At 37.1% G+C, this 18,901-nt stretch overlaps 1 protein-coding gene across 1 annotated transcript; it reads left to right on the top strand.

Moving 5' to 3' along the window:
• The first annotated feature begins 17,091 nt into the window (after positions 1-17,091).
• On the top strand, positions 17,092-18,634 carry LOC126613824 (LOB domain-containing protein 37-like). Its single transcript, XM_050281427.1, has 2 exons — positions 17,092-17,638; positions 17,726-18,634. The coding sequence occupies exons 1-2, from the start codon at positions 17,455-17,457 to the stop codon at positions 18,292-18,294; spliced, it is 753 nt and encodes a 250-aa protein (XP_050137384.1). The 5' UTR covers positions 17,092-17,454; the 3' UTR covers positions 18,295-18,634.
• Positions 18,635-18,901: the final 267 nt, after the last annotated feature.

Below are 18,901 nucleotides of genomic sequence, written 5' to 3'. Positions count from 1 at the left end.
TCTCTTTGATTTTTCTGGCTGGTCCCAACAGCTGTTTTGTAGGGTTTTTGTAATAATTTGATTGGGAATTTGGATTATGATGTGTAGACTACTGAGAATTGGAATTACTGACATGATTAATTAGACTAAGAATCTTATCTTAGTATTCGACATGTTACATCATTCTATTTATTACATCATATTATCTTAATTTTTGTTTAGATTTTTTATGGTGCATGCCACTTATCCTAATGAGTGATGGATGATAAAATGACATATTTATTGTGTCAATTATGTCATAATACGTGAAATATTAGATAAGACTTAATAGTAATTTGTGTTATACGTAGTATTACGATTTAGTGATATTTTCTCTTTCACTTTGTGAGTGAGGTTTTAGTTTTGATTATCGTGGATGATAATTATGATCAAAGTATTGTGGTCGACTCGTCTTGTATCCAGTTTGCCCAAATCTTCACCCCCTTAGTGTGAATATATCCTTAAGATTAAAATAATATATATTAAACTACATTCAAGTTTGCACCCGCCTAATAAGAGTGGGATATGGCATACTAAACTCAAGGACTTAAACGCGTTTAATTTGGCATTAAAGCCGAACGTGATAATGAATCTCTCGTATGCTTATCTTATTCTTCATGCTCTGCTGAGATCAACAATAGTAAACTACATTTCAAACATTATCTCATAGATTAGGTATGTGTACGGACTTGAATTTTTTGTTGTCAAATGCCTTATCCTTCTACCCATAGATAAGTAATCAATTCACCAAATTAGAGTTTCTCTTTGTTTTGTTGTGACTGACCAACAGGACCACAGTCCAACTTCTTCACTCTTTTGTGGCTGAACCGATTGTATATTATAGCATAGTCGTGTTAGAAACAACTTCCGGAACGAAGGGGACTAAACAAGAATAAGAGAGATCCATTGATGAAGATCCGTCCCCTTCTCTTTTCTCGGAATAAAAAGAGGATACGGACGAAATTGATGAAACGAAAGGGATCGAGTGAATGGGGAGGAACAAACAAATGATCAATTTCACTTTGAAGAAACATGGTACAAAAAAAGACCCATTTATGAAACTTATTATCTATTTATGTTAATCGAGGTGATACAGATGTATGATTTTTCTTCTTAATCTCATATGTTGATTTTATGTTACTTGACTACAAGGTAATTTTGTAGATTTTTCTTCATAACATTAATCCGAATATGTTCTAATCGAGTACGATGATATCACCAATCTTCACCTTTCTTTTCATTGGACTTGTAAGTACTAGATTAGATGCTCCTACACATATTTTCCATATTTTTCAATGCGTGTGATCTCCAAGACCATACATATTGAATTTCTAGTTTCTTAACAAGGCTTGAAGGACAAATAATAAGAATTAGGGGGTTAAGATTAAATTCAATACTGCTAAGGTCACCATGACAACTTTGGTTATCCACTATTGTAAATGAGAAAAAGTGAGGTCAAAGAGGGGGGAATACCAAATGAATGGAAATTTTAAAATTAGTTTGTCTCGAGCAAGAATTTGTAGCTCAAATTGTTAAGAGCATTTACGTATTTGAGATCTTATGTTCAATTCACCCCCTCGCTTTTGCATGGTTAATACAATAAGAAAAAAGGTGAATTGGCTCCTCTAATCCTAATCCTAGTAGTATCACAGTTGTAAACTTTACACTCAAACATTTATCCAAAATCCATCCATAAACAACCCAATGCATTAAGTTTTCAAATAAAACTGATGACAAATATAAGATTTTCAAATGACTGTAGTACTAAGTGACAAGTCCAATTTGAGTTAAGAGTTTAATTTCTAAATTAACATGCAGATTCTTTTTAGGATAGCCAAAGGCCAAAGGTCAAGCCCATGAAAAGGAGGGAATTTTCTTTTCATGCAAGTTATAGCAGTATTTTAAGCTAATCATCAACTTTACATTGTAAAACAGATACGCAAAATAATATGTTAGTGTAAAATTTTTTGTGTCTGGTAGTCAACCCAAGTGAATAGCCTGACCCACACACAAAAGAGTCTAGCCATTGCATTAAAGTTTGTACCTACATAGATATATAGACAAAGTGATACATAAATACAAAATAGCACCATCGTAATTCTTTAGACCAACTTCAACTTTTGAATCCAAACCCAAATATTTAGGTCCACTACAGAATTTAGGTATGTGAACATCGAATGTCACCCAACCTCAAAACCTAAACTTTAAGACTTAAAATTTATTAATTGTTGTGGAATGGTTTTAACCCTAGTTTTTTTAGGTAAGGATTCTTTTTTGTAACTTTGAGTTATGTTATCTTAATTTTTTTTTTTTTTTTACTAATGTTTTAACCTAAAAAAATTAAATTTCGATAAAAATTTCAAAATTGAATAAACCACACCAACCAACCACTCAACCAATCAAACTTCAATATATACATCAACCAAACTTCAATGTGCAAATCAACGAACCAAACTTCAATGTACAAATCAACCAACCAAACTGCACTGCACACACCAACCAACGAATAAATAATTATATAAATAAAGTATGGATTAATTTTTTTAAAGCTGATCGGTTCTAAAAAAATTATTTTATTATTTTGACCGTTGGATAAATTTAAGCCTTTGGATCGCTTTTTACCGTTGAATTTGAAAAAAACAAATATAAACCATTAGACCAAAATCTAAAGATTGCCAACAAAAAAGACGCCAACGAACTAGAAATCGATCCCTAAAACGTTACCGTACTGCAGCTGGGCCGTGTGACAGCTGGAACCCAACTATCGGCCACTTAATCAAATTCTCCACCCGTTGCTTGTTTTTAGAAAGCCGGGGCACAAAAAAAATTGAGTTAGCCAAATACAAACCCAAATTTAGGTTTTAGTTTGGGTCCAAAAGCAATAAATTTGAGTTTGAGTCTTGCCTTTGGAGTTGGTTTTACGTGTTAAAAATAATAGAATTTTAACGAAAAAATATATTTTTACATTAAAATGTTAATTCTAGTATTATTTGCTTTACCTTTTATTTTGTTTTTATCGTTAAAACTCAAAATTTTCAAATAATTTTCATTAATTTTTCTTAAAAATAACCCATCCGCTAACCTGCACTTCCTCTTAGTTCTGTTTTTGTTTTGTTTTGTTTGCAATGTTGCAGGAGTAATGTTTCGAAAGTCCGGCTCGAAAGTGACACCCCTCGGGAGGGAAGGAGTTAAGTTAATCAATTGCTTCTATCTTTGTATAAATAAAGGGTGGAAATCTACACGCCATTTCCACATTTTTTTTCTTTTTAATTTTTTTTTCTTTTGATATTTTTCAACTCATTTGATTGACGACAGAAAATTAAGAAAACTGATGATTGAATGTTGCAATAGACATAAGCTACTCGTCCAAACTACACACCCTTTCCACATATCTCGGACGAATAATATATTATTATGTATAAATTTTTCTTTACGTGATAAATGACAATACATTTTAATCTAAAACATCATTTAATAATAAATCGTTTTATGTAAATTGATTTCGGAATTCGACAGCAAAATCTTAATAGATTTGCTTTTATTTATATGGGATAATCTCGTGTTTGTAAATGTTGTGGTTTGCTTGGAAATTGTCGGCACCTGCAAGTTGGGGGCTGACATGCCTCGCGCTAGGGATAAGAACGCCACGTCTCATCAGACTACTCTCTTCTTTTCGGTAACATTTTCTTTCACTCTTACCAGTTACCAATAATGATTGGATGGATTTGCATGTCAAATCACAGTTCAAGTCGTTGTCAAATCTTTCGTTCCGATTAATTTTTAGACATTTGAAAATTACATATCTTAATATAATTACGTATTTTAAGCATAAGTAGACGTTTATTTATATAATATATGAAAATTATAATTAAAACTAAAAAAAACTGTCTAGGCGCCACTTACACGCCTAAGCTCTAGGCCTTTCACAACCGCCTAACTAACACCCAACATCTTTTATAACCTTGTCCCCATCATTGATACCCTTGATGTGAGAGAAATTGCCCGATGAGGCCGATTGACTAAGATAGTTCTTATCTCGAGTGAGATCAGTCTGAAGTAGGGGTGGGCACTTGGAACCGAAAACCGAAACCAAAACACGAATCGAATCAAACCGCACCAAACGGTTTGGTTTTGCGATTTTGAAACGGTTTCGGTTTCAAAACCGAACCGCGGCACACAAAACGGTTTGGTTTCGGTTTTGGGTTTTCAAAACCGCACCGAAACCGAAACCGCACCATATAATAAATAAATGTTATATAACTTATATTTTAAACTTTTCAACTAGGTTATAACTTATAGGTTTGTATTATGGCAAACTTAACCTTTCAATTAGGTTGTAAAGTATTGTCATTGGTGATCAAGTTCAATTTTAGTAGATGTGATGCATAAGGATTTAAAGTTTAAACCCTTTGATGCATTGGATGTTGTCTCAATTTTAGTAGTTGTCATTTGTTGCAGTTTTGGTACAAGTTTGGTACAAGTTAGCTGCACTTTTGGTGCAGATTTTTGGTTCTGTTTTGTGCAGTTTTTTGGTGCTGTTTTGGTGCAGTTTTTTATGCTGTTTTGGTGCTGTTTTTTTATGCAGTTTTGCTGCATTATTTTTGGGTGCAATTTTGTGCAGTTTTGGTGCAGTTTTGCTGCTGTTTTTTATGCAGTTTTGCTGCAATTTTACTGTATATTCATTAATTAATATACGAGGAAAATAAGACCGTCTTATGCATAAATAGGTGTATATTTTAAATTGTACATTTTTTTTCTCAAAAACCAAACCGAAACCGTTTGAAACCACACCGCACCGAACCGAACGGTTTGGTTTCATTTCGGTTTTGGCTTCAAAACCGCACCGCACCGCACCGCAAAATGTTTCGGTTTCGGTTGTGGTTTCATTCGAAACCGCACCAAACCGCACCGCGCCCACCCCTAGTCTGAAGTAGTGTGAGACTAAATGTAAGAGGTTTAATATTGTCATGAGAGGTATTTGATCGATAATGTTGTCAAGCTCCATACTTTTTATTTTTGTTAAGGGTGTGTTATCCACACACCCCTTTTTACTTCTCACACACCCTTTGTTAATTTCTGTCCGTTGATCTTCTTCAATTCATCCGATCCGACGGCCGAAAATAAAAAAGGTGTGAGAGAAGTAAAAAGAGGTGTGTGGATATCACACCCCTTTTGTTAATTGTGCAATGCACTTCAACATGATCACTTGATTATGGTAGTTTTCACACTAAGTGAAACTAACGTGAGACTATGTGAGGCAAAAATTTAAAAGATCTCATGTGTTTGTAAGCGATGTTCAACAAGACAAGTGACGTGAGCACCATTTTTTTTATACTTCTCCTATGATGCAATGCACTTAGGTAAAGTGTCATGATTAAAACCGTTCTTACACCGGGTGAGATCAATATGGGATTGAGTGGTCTAAAGGGTACTGATCATTTGGGGTCGTCTATGTAGAAACTCTCATGGAAAAAGAAAAACTAATAAAAAAGACTTGAAAACTTTGAGTTTTAACGATAAAGACAAAATAAAGAGTAAAGTGAATAGTATCAGGATTGACATACAATGTGATTTTTCGTTAAAATAAACAGTACCGAAAATTTTTCATTAAAGTTCTTCGTGGAAAATGCATGGCTTGCGCAGGTGCCCTCTGCCTGCAGGAGTACTGGTACCAACTAGTGCCCCTTTTCTAGGCTAATCTCATACCATTATCGAAGCAATTGATCATTGATCATTTATTAATTACCAGCTCAGTTAAGTAGATTTTTCAAAAACATTGCGGATCCTTTATGCAGAAAATTGTTTCATAAAAAGATACGTATCTCGATCGAGGACAATAATAAATTGATCATTTTGTTGGTAGCTAGAACTGGATTTTGTGCCATAAATATACTGAACAAATTGTGGTCTGTGCTGATGTGATACCCCAAAGGACCAAAGCCATGGGGGGGGGGGGACCAAGATCCTCTCCTAAGTTAAGGATGAAGATCCTCCTCATCAAGGGATATGGGCCGTTGGATAAAAATTCAACGGCTACAAACATGAGGATCCCTTTAAAGTTATAATAATTGTAACCGTTGGATTTTCATCCAACGGCCCACACCCTTTGATGAGGAGGATCCTCATCCTTAGCTCAGGAGATGATCCTGGTCCCATAGGGGGAATCAAGTCTTTTTCTTTGTCAAGAGAACATTTATTAAACAAAGTCCAAACAGACGAAAAACAGCTTAGAAAGTTATCGTCCATTTGATTGGATATCGTAAAAGCATTATGAATTATTTATGTATTTACTACAGTTGATTAACTAAATGATCTTATTTTAAATTTATTTTTATAAAGATAATCGTTATAGAGTGATTTAGAATAATCACGAAGTATCTTGAGGAGGAACTCCTCCTCATCCATATTTGAGGATCCAAGCTTTCTTTTAGCTAAATTTGGCTAATTACAGAAAAATTAATTCTACTTAAAAGCTGGGTTATGGATGGAGGGTGTGTTATGACTCAAGTTAATGTCAAAATTTCAGAAACATGAGTGTGCAACCAACTCACGGTATAATCGGAGAAGTGGAATTCTTACATTATTCAATTTCAAACTGATGAAACTAAATATTATTAGTTCGAATTAGATGCTTTCTTCTTCCAAATGAAATGAACCTTTTTTTCTTCTTAATATTTTAAGGAGAGAACTATTATATATGTTTCTACATGTTATAATTTGATGCCCTTACCTTTTTAGAGGCTGCGGCGATGATGTGGAAACCTTGACGAAGAAGGCACTGCGTTTTGAAGAGAACAGAGTCAATTAAATAACAGCATATATACAAATTTGAAAGTTTGTCTTGGTATATATCTTATTCGTAATTGTAACAAATTATGGATCAAGATTCAAGTATAATTGTTCCAACATAAATATAGAAGTTGTGAGTCTTAAGTTAGGTCTTTTAAGATAAAACGTCGCACTTAAAACATGATGGATGGAAAAAAACGCAGTGTGACGTGTAGGAGGATATATAAACATGCCAGCTGCTATCATGCATGCATGCATCTTACCAAAGTTTTTTATTTTGGAAACTTCTTTGGATTGAAGTGCCTGCAATTTTAAGCATTTTAATTTCTCCCTTCCCGATATAGAAGAATTAAGAATTTCCTAATATTAATTTTTTTTAATTAGTTTTTTTTTTTTTTTTAAACAACTATCTCTTGTGAGATTTGAACTTAAGAAAGACTTCAATAAAGTAGAGACTGGATACTTAATTAGACCAACTAATAATGCTAGATTTTCTAGATAGTTGATCATGTTGTAGGCATAATTTATTGAACAATTATGGAGGCTAGAGAGAGAGGGGGGTGTGGCATATATAGAGAGAAAGCGAGAAATGTGTAATTGTGGGTGTGTTATTCCACCCCATTGTGCCTTTATTTATAGTACTAGGATAGGTAAAAACATTTCCCAAAAAGGATTATAACATTTAATAGGTAATCAACTCCTAATAGGAATATAAGAGATATTCCAAGATATACTAGGATTTACACAATCACATTCCTAATCTAATAGGATTGCAACACTCCTCCTTGAGTGTGTAAATACTCAAGTATATGGCGCATCAAGTCTTCAGTGATGAAGCAAGTATAGTTGATGAAGTCGTCGGCACAATGAGTGAATGAGAGTCTCAAATCAATGGAAGAATGCATAAAAAGTAAAATTCACAAAATCTCGCTATGGTAAAACCCAAGGTGGGAGAAAAACCCATAGACTAAGGAGAAAAGTGAGAAGTTGCATTAAGTCAAAACTATACGTCTTTTGGACGCAAGTAGAAGAGCTCACGAGGGTATGATCAGTCCAGGATGGATGCCTCGTTAAAACCTAGTTAGGTAGCAAAAACTCAGTGGGAAAAATGCTCCTAATCGTAGGAAAAAAAAGTACATTAAGATCAAGTGAGTGTACTTCTGGATACTTCCCTTGAATTTGACATAACTTCCAAATGAGAACTACAAGTATTTGCATATGAATAGTTAGGCATACCAATTCCTCGAACAAGCTTCTGAAAGGTTGACTTCGGCAGTGACGTCGTGTAGAGGTCAGCAAGATTGTCTAGGATCGGCTTGCATGACTTCAATCTCCTGATGCTTTGTTAATGTAGATGTAGATGCAATATGTCTTGGCATTGACTTCGTTGGTGTATCATGGCTTGGTCGGGTTGATACATGCGGCATAATCTTCATGGATCGTCGTTGGGACTCAACGATGGATGAAAACATAACAAGTACTTCGAATATGCTCAACAAGAACTCCTAACCATATCTTACTTGTGGCATAGTGAAGTGAGGTGACTTTTGGAACGATTCGAAGATTTCGCAACTAAGGTTATATCATAGATCTCCAAGATATTGCGATATCTCTAACGGTAAAGACATAACCATTTGGGGATTTTGCCTTGTACGGGTTTGATAAGTAACTAGCGTCAGCATAACAAACAAGGCAAGCATTATTCCGAGTATCAGGGGGGTTGGATCTGCTCGAGATTCGTCGGGATTTGCCTATGTAGTACCTTCAGGGTACGTCTTTAATACCAATTCAGTGGTTGCGTGTAAGCGCGGTGCTGCATCTTTACTAAGACCAACAGCGAAGGAGATGTCCTGTCTAAATACAATGAGTTAAGTACAACGAAGCGCAAAGTTGAACTTAGATATGGAATTTCGGATTCCATAACCTCTTCAAGGGTCTCATTTGTATATAACGTATGGACGATCAAAGGTATACTTAAAAGTGACACATTTGGGGTGTAGTTTGATTGGTAGACCAAGGTACCATCAGAACGACGCTTTGAACTTCAGGTCAAGGCATAAACAAGTTTTCCTAAAATCATTCATCTCAAATTCCATCTTCAGGTGCGAGGCAGTTTTCTCAAGCTCTTTCGAAGTCTTAGTGAGATTCGTGTCAACGACATAAACTGTAACTCTAGAAATTTGGAATAAGACTTCATAGTTTAACACATAAGGGCATAATTCATATCCCTGACTGATCAAATAATCACGTAAACGGGTATACCACATCTGTCTGATTTTTCAATCCATAAGTGAACGCTTCAAAACGAGTTAAGAGGGTATTCCGTGGCTTGGAACTATTTGAACCAATTCATGTAATTCTTCGGGAACTTACATGTAAATCTCCGTATCTATATCCCCATGGAGAAAACACTAACCACATTTCATAATGCTACTATTAATCACATGACGTTTGAGAGAAACCTTGTGCCATAAGGCATGCATCATATCGCACTGTTTCATTCATCTCTCCCACTTGTAACACAACAGGGTTACCTTGGGCAGTGTAGGAACAACAGGTCCAAAACACACTTTCGTAAGGAATTTGACCTGGATTGTAACTTTAATTGTCTAATCAGTTCTACGTTGTCACTTAATCAACGGAACACGGTTCGATATTGTCGCTTTTCATTTATGTCGATAGCTATCATATAAGTGAAAACATCATCGATGATAATCTCATTTCAATTCCATTTCGCTCATCCAAACTAGTATACTGGACCAAGAACTTTAAGTCTCATGAGAAATCCAGATTAATCTCATGAGATGGAAATGATTTGAGATAGCGACCGAGTGTAGATTCATTTTGTGTCATGCCTTCCTCTTATAGGGAAATGAATCCTATGAACCAAATGATTTGTTGTGCTCCACGCCAAGACAGATTGATTGGCTATCCGTCAGTGTATCGGATCATCCAACAAGGGCGACACACCCTCCAGGGATGTTGACTCGACATCTGTTAAGTACGTCTATCCTTGCAAGCATGTTTGCAGCAGGTATATGACCTCGTCACTTTAGATATATCAGAGGAATGCGTCTGGAGCAACATTCTGAAATCTAGAATTCATCGCACTTGCTTATCACACTTGTGCAGTATGAGGATCGAGATGAAACATAGTGGACAATGTCTATGCAAATTTGCGTCGTTCTCCAAGAACGTTGACGTTTTTATCTCCCCCTAACGACGGGAAGACTGTCTTATTAGAATGATAACTTGCAAATGAGCGGTAAAGAGATCACATGCAAGGGCTCTAAGAGAGCTGGTGTGAAGGAGAATCATAATCGACAAAGATTCTCATCCTTCTTTGAGGACCCATCGTGGTACGTTGCGGCGGCGCAACTTGGCACATGGAATGCACACCCAAATGCGTAAATACAAAAATCGTCAGGTTCGTACCCAGTAACCAACTGTAACTTCATATAGGTTGGGTGGCAATGGGCCTTAAGGTGGACCAATATAACTGCGTACAAGGATTGCATGGCCCTAGGCAGAAACCAAAAACTTGGTACGTTTACCAAAATTCAGGCAATCATTTAAATTACGCTTTATGATCACTAGGCGAGGCTATTTTGGGTGAATCATAGGAATTCGATGTTTAATTATAAACCCAAAATACATGCAATACTTTATCGAAAATTGTCGATATAAACCCTCCAGCATTATCTAGTCTCCCAGACCTTAAGGGATAAGTAAGGTGGTGAGCCCTTAATTAGCCATGAGGTTTAGCAGTAATGTTTGTGGACAAACATGTGACCAGTTTGTCGATTCATTAACCAAAACCATAAGTATTTATATGGTTCGCATTTTGGTTGGATTAGTCCACATATATTCCCTTGAATCCACTGTGAAAAAGGAGTCGTGTTGTATCTTTGCAAGGAATGATATAGAAATTAATTTCCCAAATGAGCATGCTTGGCAAAGTGTGCGTATAAGCACAAGGTCTTTACTTTGGGTAAGGAGATGCGTTGTAACATCATTGTTAGACCTAAGTGTCCCAAAAGGTCATGCCAAAACAAGTAAAATGCTCAATCACCCAGCTCCAGGCTGGCCACATATGGCTTGTGCCCCAGTTGGGGGACAACCCATTAGCCCCAAATTAAAGCTTCAGGCTCATTTTTGGAGGTGGTTTAAAGATATTTCACTCTATATTCTTCAATGGTTTCATTTATGATCATTGTCATCTCGAATATCCTTAAAAACTCAACGTCAGGAAGAATTTAAGGTCCCTTAAATGGTGATGCAATACCATTCATACAACAAGGAGCGTGTCGTTGCTCTTAATCAAGTTGGATAGACCTGAAGTTGTTGTTAGAGATATGATTTAGGTGTAAAGTTAGTGTGTGTAGTACGTATTCATCCAGACAACTAACTTTCCCACATTCCTACTTAATCACGTGTTTAATTGAATCAATCACATGTATTAAGAAACATGATTCAATTAACTCATATTCAAGGACAATATCAATAAGATTATCCATAAGTAAAACTTACACCAAACGTGAATCCAAGAACATGGAAAAATGTTCACAAAGTAAATGGTTTATTTAAGGGATTCGACCAACAAGGCCATCCATGTCAAAATTCTGCTCTTCCAACGGTGTTTGGTAGAGCAAAATTAATCTCCCGTATTGACTACTAGAATGGTACTCCTTAGCAACATTGGTAGGGGCACGAACAGGTACATAACCAATGGTTTATTCCATCGAGACGGAAATAGATTATGCAAGGTTAAGGTTTGGGAATATTTTCCCTTATTCTTGAAGTTTTAGGTCTTAGGTACCAAAGATCATGCTTCGGGCATAATGTCATATCCTAGAGGCCCTGATTCTACCATATGTTGTAAAAACAAACTCGAAATTGGATTGTGAGATAATATGTCATTCGGTGTATCCCTGCCGAAGAAGTGCATCACCATTCGGTAGGCTTTGACCGAACTAGGTTGAGCTATTCGGTATACTCCAGCCGAACTGGGTTCATACCATTCTCTCACATTTGTGGTAGTAATCAGATTTGAGAATTTGGTAAACATCAGCTATCTACACTGCTGCTTCATGGGGGAGTTAGAAACAATGATTGACGAGAAAAGTATTCTCCAGTCAAAATTCGATCGGATTTATAAACTTCAGAATTATACTCATTCATGGACGTAATCATGGTGTGCTTTAGACAATGTCCTTCATGATTAGACAATCCGTAGAAGCGTGCCAAAGAGCCATGGAATCCTTGATCGGGAGGTATTTCCATTTGTAATGCTTTGAGCATAAGTCTTCGAATAAAGATCATGGCAGAGGCTTATTCAGCTCTTCCATGCCATTGTTGGCTTCAATGTTTTCTCAGCTTCTTGATAGTCAAGTAGAGATTCACGTCTTGTACCCCACATAAAATGGTTTTTAATAGAAAACGTCCAAATCAGGAAAATCAAACTTGTGACGGTTCAACAATCCATTGAATTGGATGGAACAAGATTGTGATTAGTGCTATGAGAATGAATCATCCATAAGCATCAAGGTTAGAACATTTGAGTTCTAAGACATGGTTTTCATGAAAAACATCAGGTTTTCATAAGTGTATTATTTTATGAAAACTTTGGGTTTCAAAGGCACTAAATTTGAAACTACGGGTTTAATTTAGTTTATGAACTTTAGTTCATAAAAGAGAGGTTTTTGTAAGAAACATATAATGCAATATACAACTAAGTGTAGTGGATTTGAGTTTCTTCGAGAACTCAAGTGTGAGTTCTTCGGGACTACGAAAATGAGTTAACGGTTCAAAGAAGAGAAATAAATTATTGAATCGTTAATGTCCAAAAGTGATCTTCAGATCAATAATTTTGGATACATTATCAGATTAGTGGACTGCAGATCACTTTTAATTAATTCAATAAATTGGGACCAAACGGGGTCAATTGTAGAAGTAAAAATAATAATAACATTTAGGTTAAAATTACTGGGAATGCTTAAAATAACATTAGGGTTCGAAAATATATAGCCCAAAATTGTTTGTCGTTAATAGGGCAAGGCCCTAAGGGTATTTGGGCCTCGGGTGTGGGTTGCAGGCCACAAGTCGGGGTGTGAAACAAAAACCCAGTAGTCCAAGATGCTGGTTTGGGTCTTAAAAGGCGTGGGGGAACTCGGGCCCAACATGGGGCTGGCCTGGGTGTGGTGCGGGAAGCCTAGCCAAAGGCTAGGGTCATTTTGGGCCGTGGGGAACTAAGACCAACCATCTGGCTAACGTCTGGGCACTCATGCTGTGGGCTGGGGTGCGTGGGGGGCAAAGGCCCAACAAGCAAAGCTTGTTGCAGGCCGGGTCGAGCTAACAGAGCAGAGCCCAGCAGTATAGCTGCTGGCATTGTGGGGCGAGTGCTAGGGCAGAGCCTTAATAGGCCTTCCTGTTTGGACTCATGGCTTCGGGCCATGTTCAAAACCGAACCCAGGCCGATGCCTGGCTGCATGCTCAAAGACAGCAAACTTGCGGGGCTGCTATGAAAAGGTCCAAGATGGCTGAATGATGTCATCCTAGCCAACTCGGCCATGCGATGTAGTGCCGCTGCTCAGCCGCGATGAAATCTCAATTTTTTTTTTCGAAATTTAGGGTTGAAACCCTAAGTGCTTCTAATTTATTTCAATTCGGAAGAAAATATAAACATAGAGGGTTCATGCATCATGGGGAATGTTTTCATGCTTCATGGTCGTTTCAAATATCTTACTTTATTTTAAGCGTACCTGATTGGCAGAAAACAACAAAAGCCTTTGAACTTGTAGAAGATCATTCTCATAAAGCCGAAATTGCATCTCCAATGCGTTGTATCACGTTCAATACAGAAAAAATTAAATTGAATCAATAGCATGTAGATCAATTCAATAAAATAAGAATTAATCATAAAAATAATGATTAAAACGTAATACTCCCCTGATTGAAAATCAAAACTCTCTTTAGCGCAGCGTCAAGAGAGTGCTGATAACATGTTGTAGGCATAATTTACTAAACAATTATGGAGGCCAAAGAGAGAGAGGGGTGCGGCATAGATAGAGAGAAAGAGAGAGATGTGTAATTGTGGGTGTGTGTTATTTCACCCCATTGTGCCTTTATTTATAGTAGTAGGATAGGTAAAAACCTTTCCCTTTAGGATTATAACATTTAATAGGTAATCAACTCCTAATAGGAATATAAGAGATATTCCAAGATATACTAGGATTTACACAATCACATTCCTAATCTAATAAGACTGCAACATATCCTTCAATATATTTGACATATTGGTTTTCCTTGTATCAAGATTGATATTACATAGATTTAACCCTTAATTAACCCATTCCTCCAAACATCCACTCGAGTCAAAGTTCATGTGTTGAAGAGTACTATATTTAATCTCATAAAATTTATATTAATGTCCTCTGAGATCATCATAAAGAATTCCCACCTAGAATCTAGGTTGAATTTGCTTCACTCAAGTATCATATCCCTAGGTTTTTTTTTTTTATTGATAATGATATTCTATAATCCAATCTTAATTCCAAAAAGGGGTGGGCACTTGAAACCATAGGTTTCGATTCTTGGAATAATTCGAATCTTATCATAACTTAACAGGATCTTTGGTAATTTTAATTCAACAAGGACTTGGCCGAGCCATATCTAAAGTCTAATCCCTTAACAACCCTCTTCTATTAAGACTCGGTCAAATCATGTTTTTTTTTTGGGCTGAAACCCAACTCGCTTGAGAAATCAAACATTGGGCCGAGAGTCATAGCCTTCCAACTCAAGTTATCTTTCCGCGATCCAAATCCTATATTTCAGGTCCAAACAACTACTTAGAGTATCTCCAATGGGAGTCCCTATTTAGGGACTCCTACCACCATCTTTGAGTACTCATTTAAGGACTTAAAGGGAATCTTTGTGTTCCTAAAGGAATATTGCCACCAATTGGAGAGTCCTTATAGTAGAATCCCTAAATTTGAGGTTTTTACAATTTTATGTGATAATTTGATTAGGTGCACATTTTTTGTTTATATTAACATTACGTTCTTGTAAAATATTTTTGTGAACATTTTTACCAAAAAAAATTCAAATTTTGACCCTAATTTTTTTCTTCACAAAAATGTAACTAGAATGAGTAAATTGAGTACGAGTGAACTGAGTATATGAGATGAAGTTATGGTAAGTTTTGGTTAGATAATTTGGTATTTATAGGAATGATGAGAGAACAAAATGAAAGAGTAACCCAAATTGAAAATATTAATATTTCAACGGGGGCTTTATGAAAAGAGAAAACAAAATAATTTGAAAACCAACATGAGAAAGCAACCTAAATTGAAACGGTTATTTAATTGAAACCGTTGATCTTTCAATGGTAAAAAAATTTGAAAAGCAAGAATCAATCTGGACCCTCCATTTTAAACGGTTAAAAAGAAAAGAAAAAAAGACAAGGCCATGTGACTGGAATCCATGCCTGCTTTTCCACTTAAATTGTCCTATTGTGTCCACCATTTCAGCCCCTATATGTGGGTACATACACCAAGTATTCGGCGAGTCCTTATACTTTAGGGACTCACTTTCCGATCCATTAGAGATTCATTTTGTCTTTATATTTGTTTTATACTCATTTTATACGGTGATTATTCCTATATAGAGACTCAAGATGTTCTTAAAAACTCATTTAAATGTTTCTTATTACTTGAAACCTCAAAAAGAATAAAGTGACTTTAAAATTCATGGAAGATAGAAAAGATTTTAAAGCTTGAGAGAATCTAAATCATATGCACCTCCCTCCCTCCATGTTACTCCATGTTTCGTAGCGTGACACCAAAATACGAACCCTGATTACTGACTTGCCCCCATACCACCCCCACCCAGGCAATGTCTTACATGCTTAATTTTAATTGCAGCTTTCAAAAACTCGTCGAAACCCTAAACAATGCCGATATTGCTTATTCGTGTATCTCTGCTTCCTGATCTCGCACAAAGCAAGGCCCTGAATGATTAATCCCCTTTTAAAATACCATATCCCTTTCGACCTCCCCCACTACCAAATGCCATCTATTATTATTTTATAAATAGGCAATAATTAATCATCTTCTCTAATTAACTAATTAGATAATATGCTTAAATATTATCCCTACATGTGCACCCCATACCATACAATTACAATGGAATCAGTCATGGACCAATCCATTTCATTCTCTTGATAATAATGAAACTAATCACAATTAATTATTATGATTTGACAAATGTTGGGCTTTCTAATTACAAATCACAATTCATACGATTCAAAGTTTTAGTTTTAACATGTTATTTATTGGTGTATATTAAATTATGAATCGCGGATAATGATTGAAAAATGCAATTTGCAATTATTGGTACAATTTGCAAGTAATGACTCAAAAAAATGCTTTGCAAGTAAAGAGTCGAGCAATGTTCTTTTCTTGTACGTCAACAATGACGAAATGATCGAAATGGATGGATAACCGTGACTTGTCACCAGTTATCGTCCTTTGACGAGAAAAAAATAACGATGACAAAATGATCTCCGCACACACATTTTCTCTTTTTACGCATCTCTATTATTTATATTTCTTAATTCTTTTTTAATTTATATAATCCAAATTTAAGAATAAAGAAAAGTAAAGAAAGAGCGTTTGGAAATTATTTTTCCCTCATTTAAATTGTTAAACGAAGAATCTAATCCAATTACATCATACATTTTTTATTATTGGTTTTGTTTATTTTGTGAGTGACGCAACCCTTTGTTGCAAGTGGAAGATTAGAAAAAAGAAAAGCCAAAGGGAAAAGGGCAAATCAAAGGGTCCAAAAAAAGAAATGAGAAGGAAAGCAACTAGTAGCTTTTTTAATTTATAAATTATATGATGCGACGTTGTTAGTTAAATTTATTTTTTAAAATATTTAAATAAAAATAAAACTATCAATCGATATAATTTTACAAAATACGATTTAAATATGGAAACTTTAATGAAAAGCACTCGGTACTGTTTATTTTAACGAAAAACCACATTTTTACACTAAAAAATCAATTCTGGTACTATTCACTTTATCATTTATTTTATCTTTATCATTAAAACTCAAAATTTTCAAACCGTTTTAATTAATTTTCCTTTTAAATATACGGTGTGTGAGTCTCTAACATCACCCATTACCCAATATCCAATCCCATCACAATATAATCCACATTCCACTCTCTTGTGTTCCCACAATCAAAAGCAAAGAATCCAACGGTGGAGGAACATCCTGCGCGGAAACACGGAGCCGCTCTCGCCCAACTCCTTGGAATTTCCTCATCTCTCTCTCTCTCTCTCTTCACACCCGTACCCAAACACCCCCACTTCTCAACACACCATCTCTCTCTCTTTCTCTCTCTCTCTCTCTCCTCCACTTATATAACACCCTCCCCAGCCCTCCTTCGCCAGCTTAGCTTAATTTCCCCTGCTCTCTCTCTCCCCCGCTCCCTCTTGCTCTCTCTCTCTCTCTCTCTCTCTCTCAAACCTTCTCTCAGTTTCTCTCTGTACTTTCCTTGGACTGAAAGGTATCTCATGTGATTTTGAGTGATTCACCACCACAAGCAGACATCTCCGAACGACAAGAACAAGGATTCTTATCATGAGTTGCAACGGCTGTCGAGTTCTCCGAAAGGGCTGCAGCGAGTCATGCATGCTCCGCCCCTGCCTCCAGTGGATCGAAACCCCCGAAGCCCAAGGCCACGCCACCGTCTTCGTCGCCAAGTTCTTCGGCCGCGCCGGCCTCATGTCCTTCATCTCCGCCGTCCCCGATTCCCAACGACCCGGTTCGTTATTTTTCCGATTATACCCTTCGTTTTCACGACTCCGTTTCCCCATGTTTTCGTTTCTGATTTTTGTTCGTTTGTTTTCAGTTCTGTTTCAGTCCTTGTTGTTTGAAGCCTGCGGCCGTACGGTCAATCCGGTCAACGGAGCGGTTGGGCTGCTCTGGACCGGCAACTGGCACGTCTGCCAGGCCGCCGTCGAAACCGTCCTCCTCGGCGGCACGCTCCGGCCGATTCCCGAGCTCCTCGGCGGAGCGTCCGCTCCCGACGAGGCCTCCGAGGCCGACGTCGGCGGCGTCATCAACTGTACGGACATGTGGAGGCTCCGAGATCCGAGTCACAACTCCGGTTCCTCCTCCCGGTTCCCCAGCTCCCGGTCCGCCAGGGCCTCCTCGCCGAAACGCAAGCGGTCCACAGCCGATGACGAGTCGTCCACCAAGTTACTCCAGCTCCAGCACCACGCGGATCTGGATCTCCGGCTGACCCCAACCATGTCTTTCAAACCCAAGCCCAAACCCGAGACCCGACGACCCGGAACCCCGTCCATGAACTCGGAGGAGTCCGGCGTCACAACGTGCTTCGAGAGCGGCTTCGCGGATCACCATCGGTCCTCTTACTCCGTGGGACCGGAGAGAAAGCTTCTCAACTTGTTCCCCTGAGGAGCCTTCCCTTCCGCCATTTTTTTGTTGGTGAATATGACGTTCACGCCTGCGGATATATACTCTCTGCTGTAATATCCCTAGATTTATCTGTTTGGGTTTTTTTCCCGGAATCTATGTCCGGCGAGTTTTGCTGATCTCCGGCACAGGATTTCTCTCTTCTTTTTTTGTTCTTACTGTTTATAGAGATAAAGAAAGGGAGAGAAAAATGAGAGTTTGTCGGTGGTCCTTAATCTGCTTCTTAATTACGTTTTAGTGTTTTTAGCTAATCTATATCTCAGAGTTCTGTGTCTGTGTGACAGTAATAAATATTCATATAATTATATCCTTTTCTGTCCAATTTCGGTTTCTACTTTCAGAAATCTGAGATGAGAGAGTTTATTATTTGACTTTGTGGCAGGCACTGGCAGGCTACGAATGAACGAATGCAGGGAATTATACCTTTTTTTGAGTAGGATCATCTCCCTTCTTATTTCCATCTCATTCCCTCCTCCCTTTTTACACATTGTTTTTATTTTATTGTCTCTATAAAAAAAAATCGATATAAAATGTTGTCGTAATTTAACCGTGACCGTTTAAATAGGAGGGGAGCAAAAATGATTAAATC

Source organism: Malus sylvestris, chromosome 2 (assembly GCF_916048215.2).
Source record: "Malus sylvestris chromosome 2, drMalSylv7.2, whole genome shotgun sequence".
NCBI lineage: Eukaryota > Viridiplantae > Streptophyta > Magnoliopsida > Rosales > Rosaceae > Malus > Malus sylvestris.
This window is presented reverse-complemented; position numbering and strand designations above follow the sequence as displayed.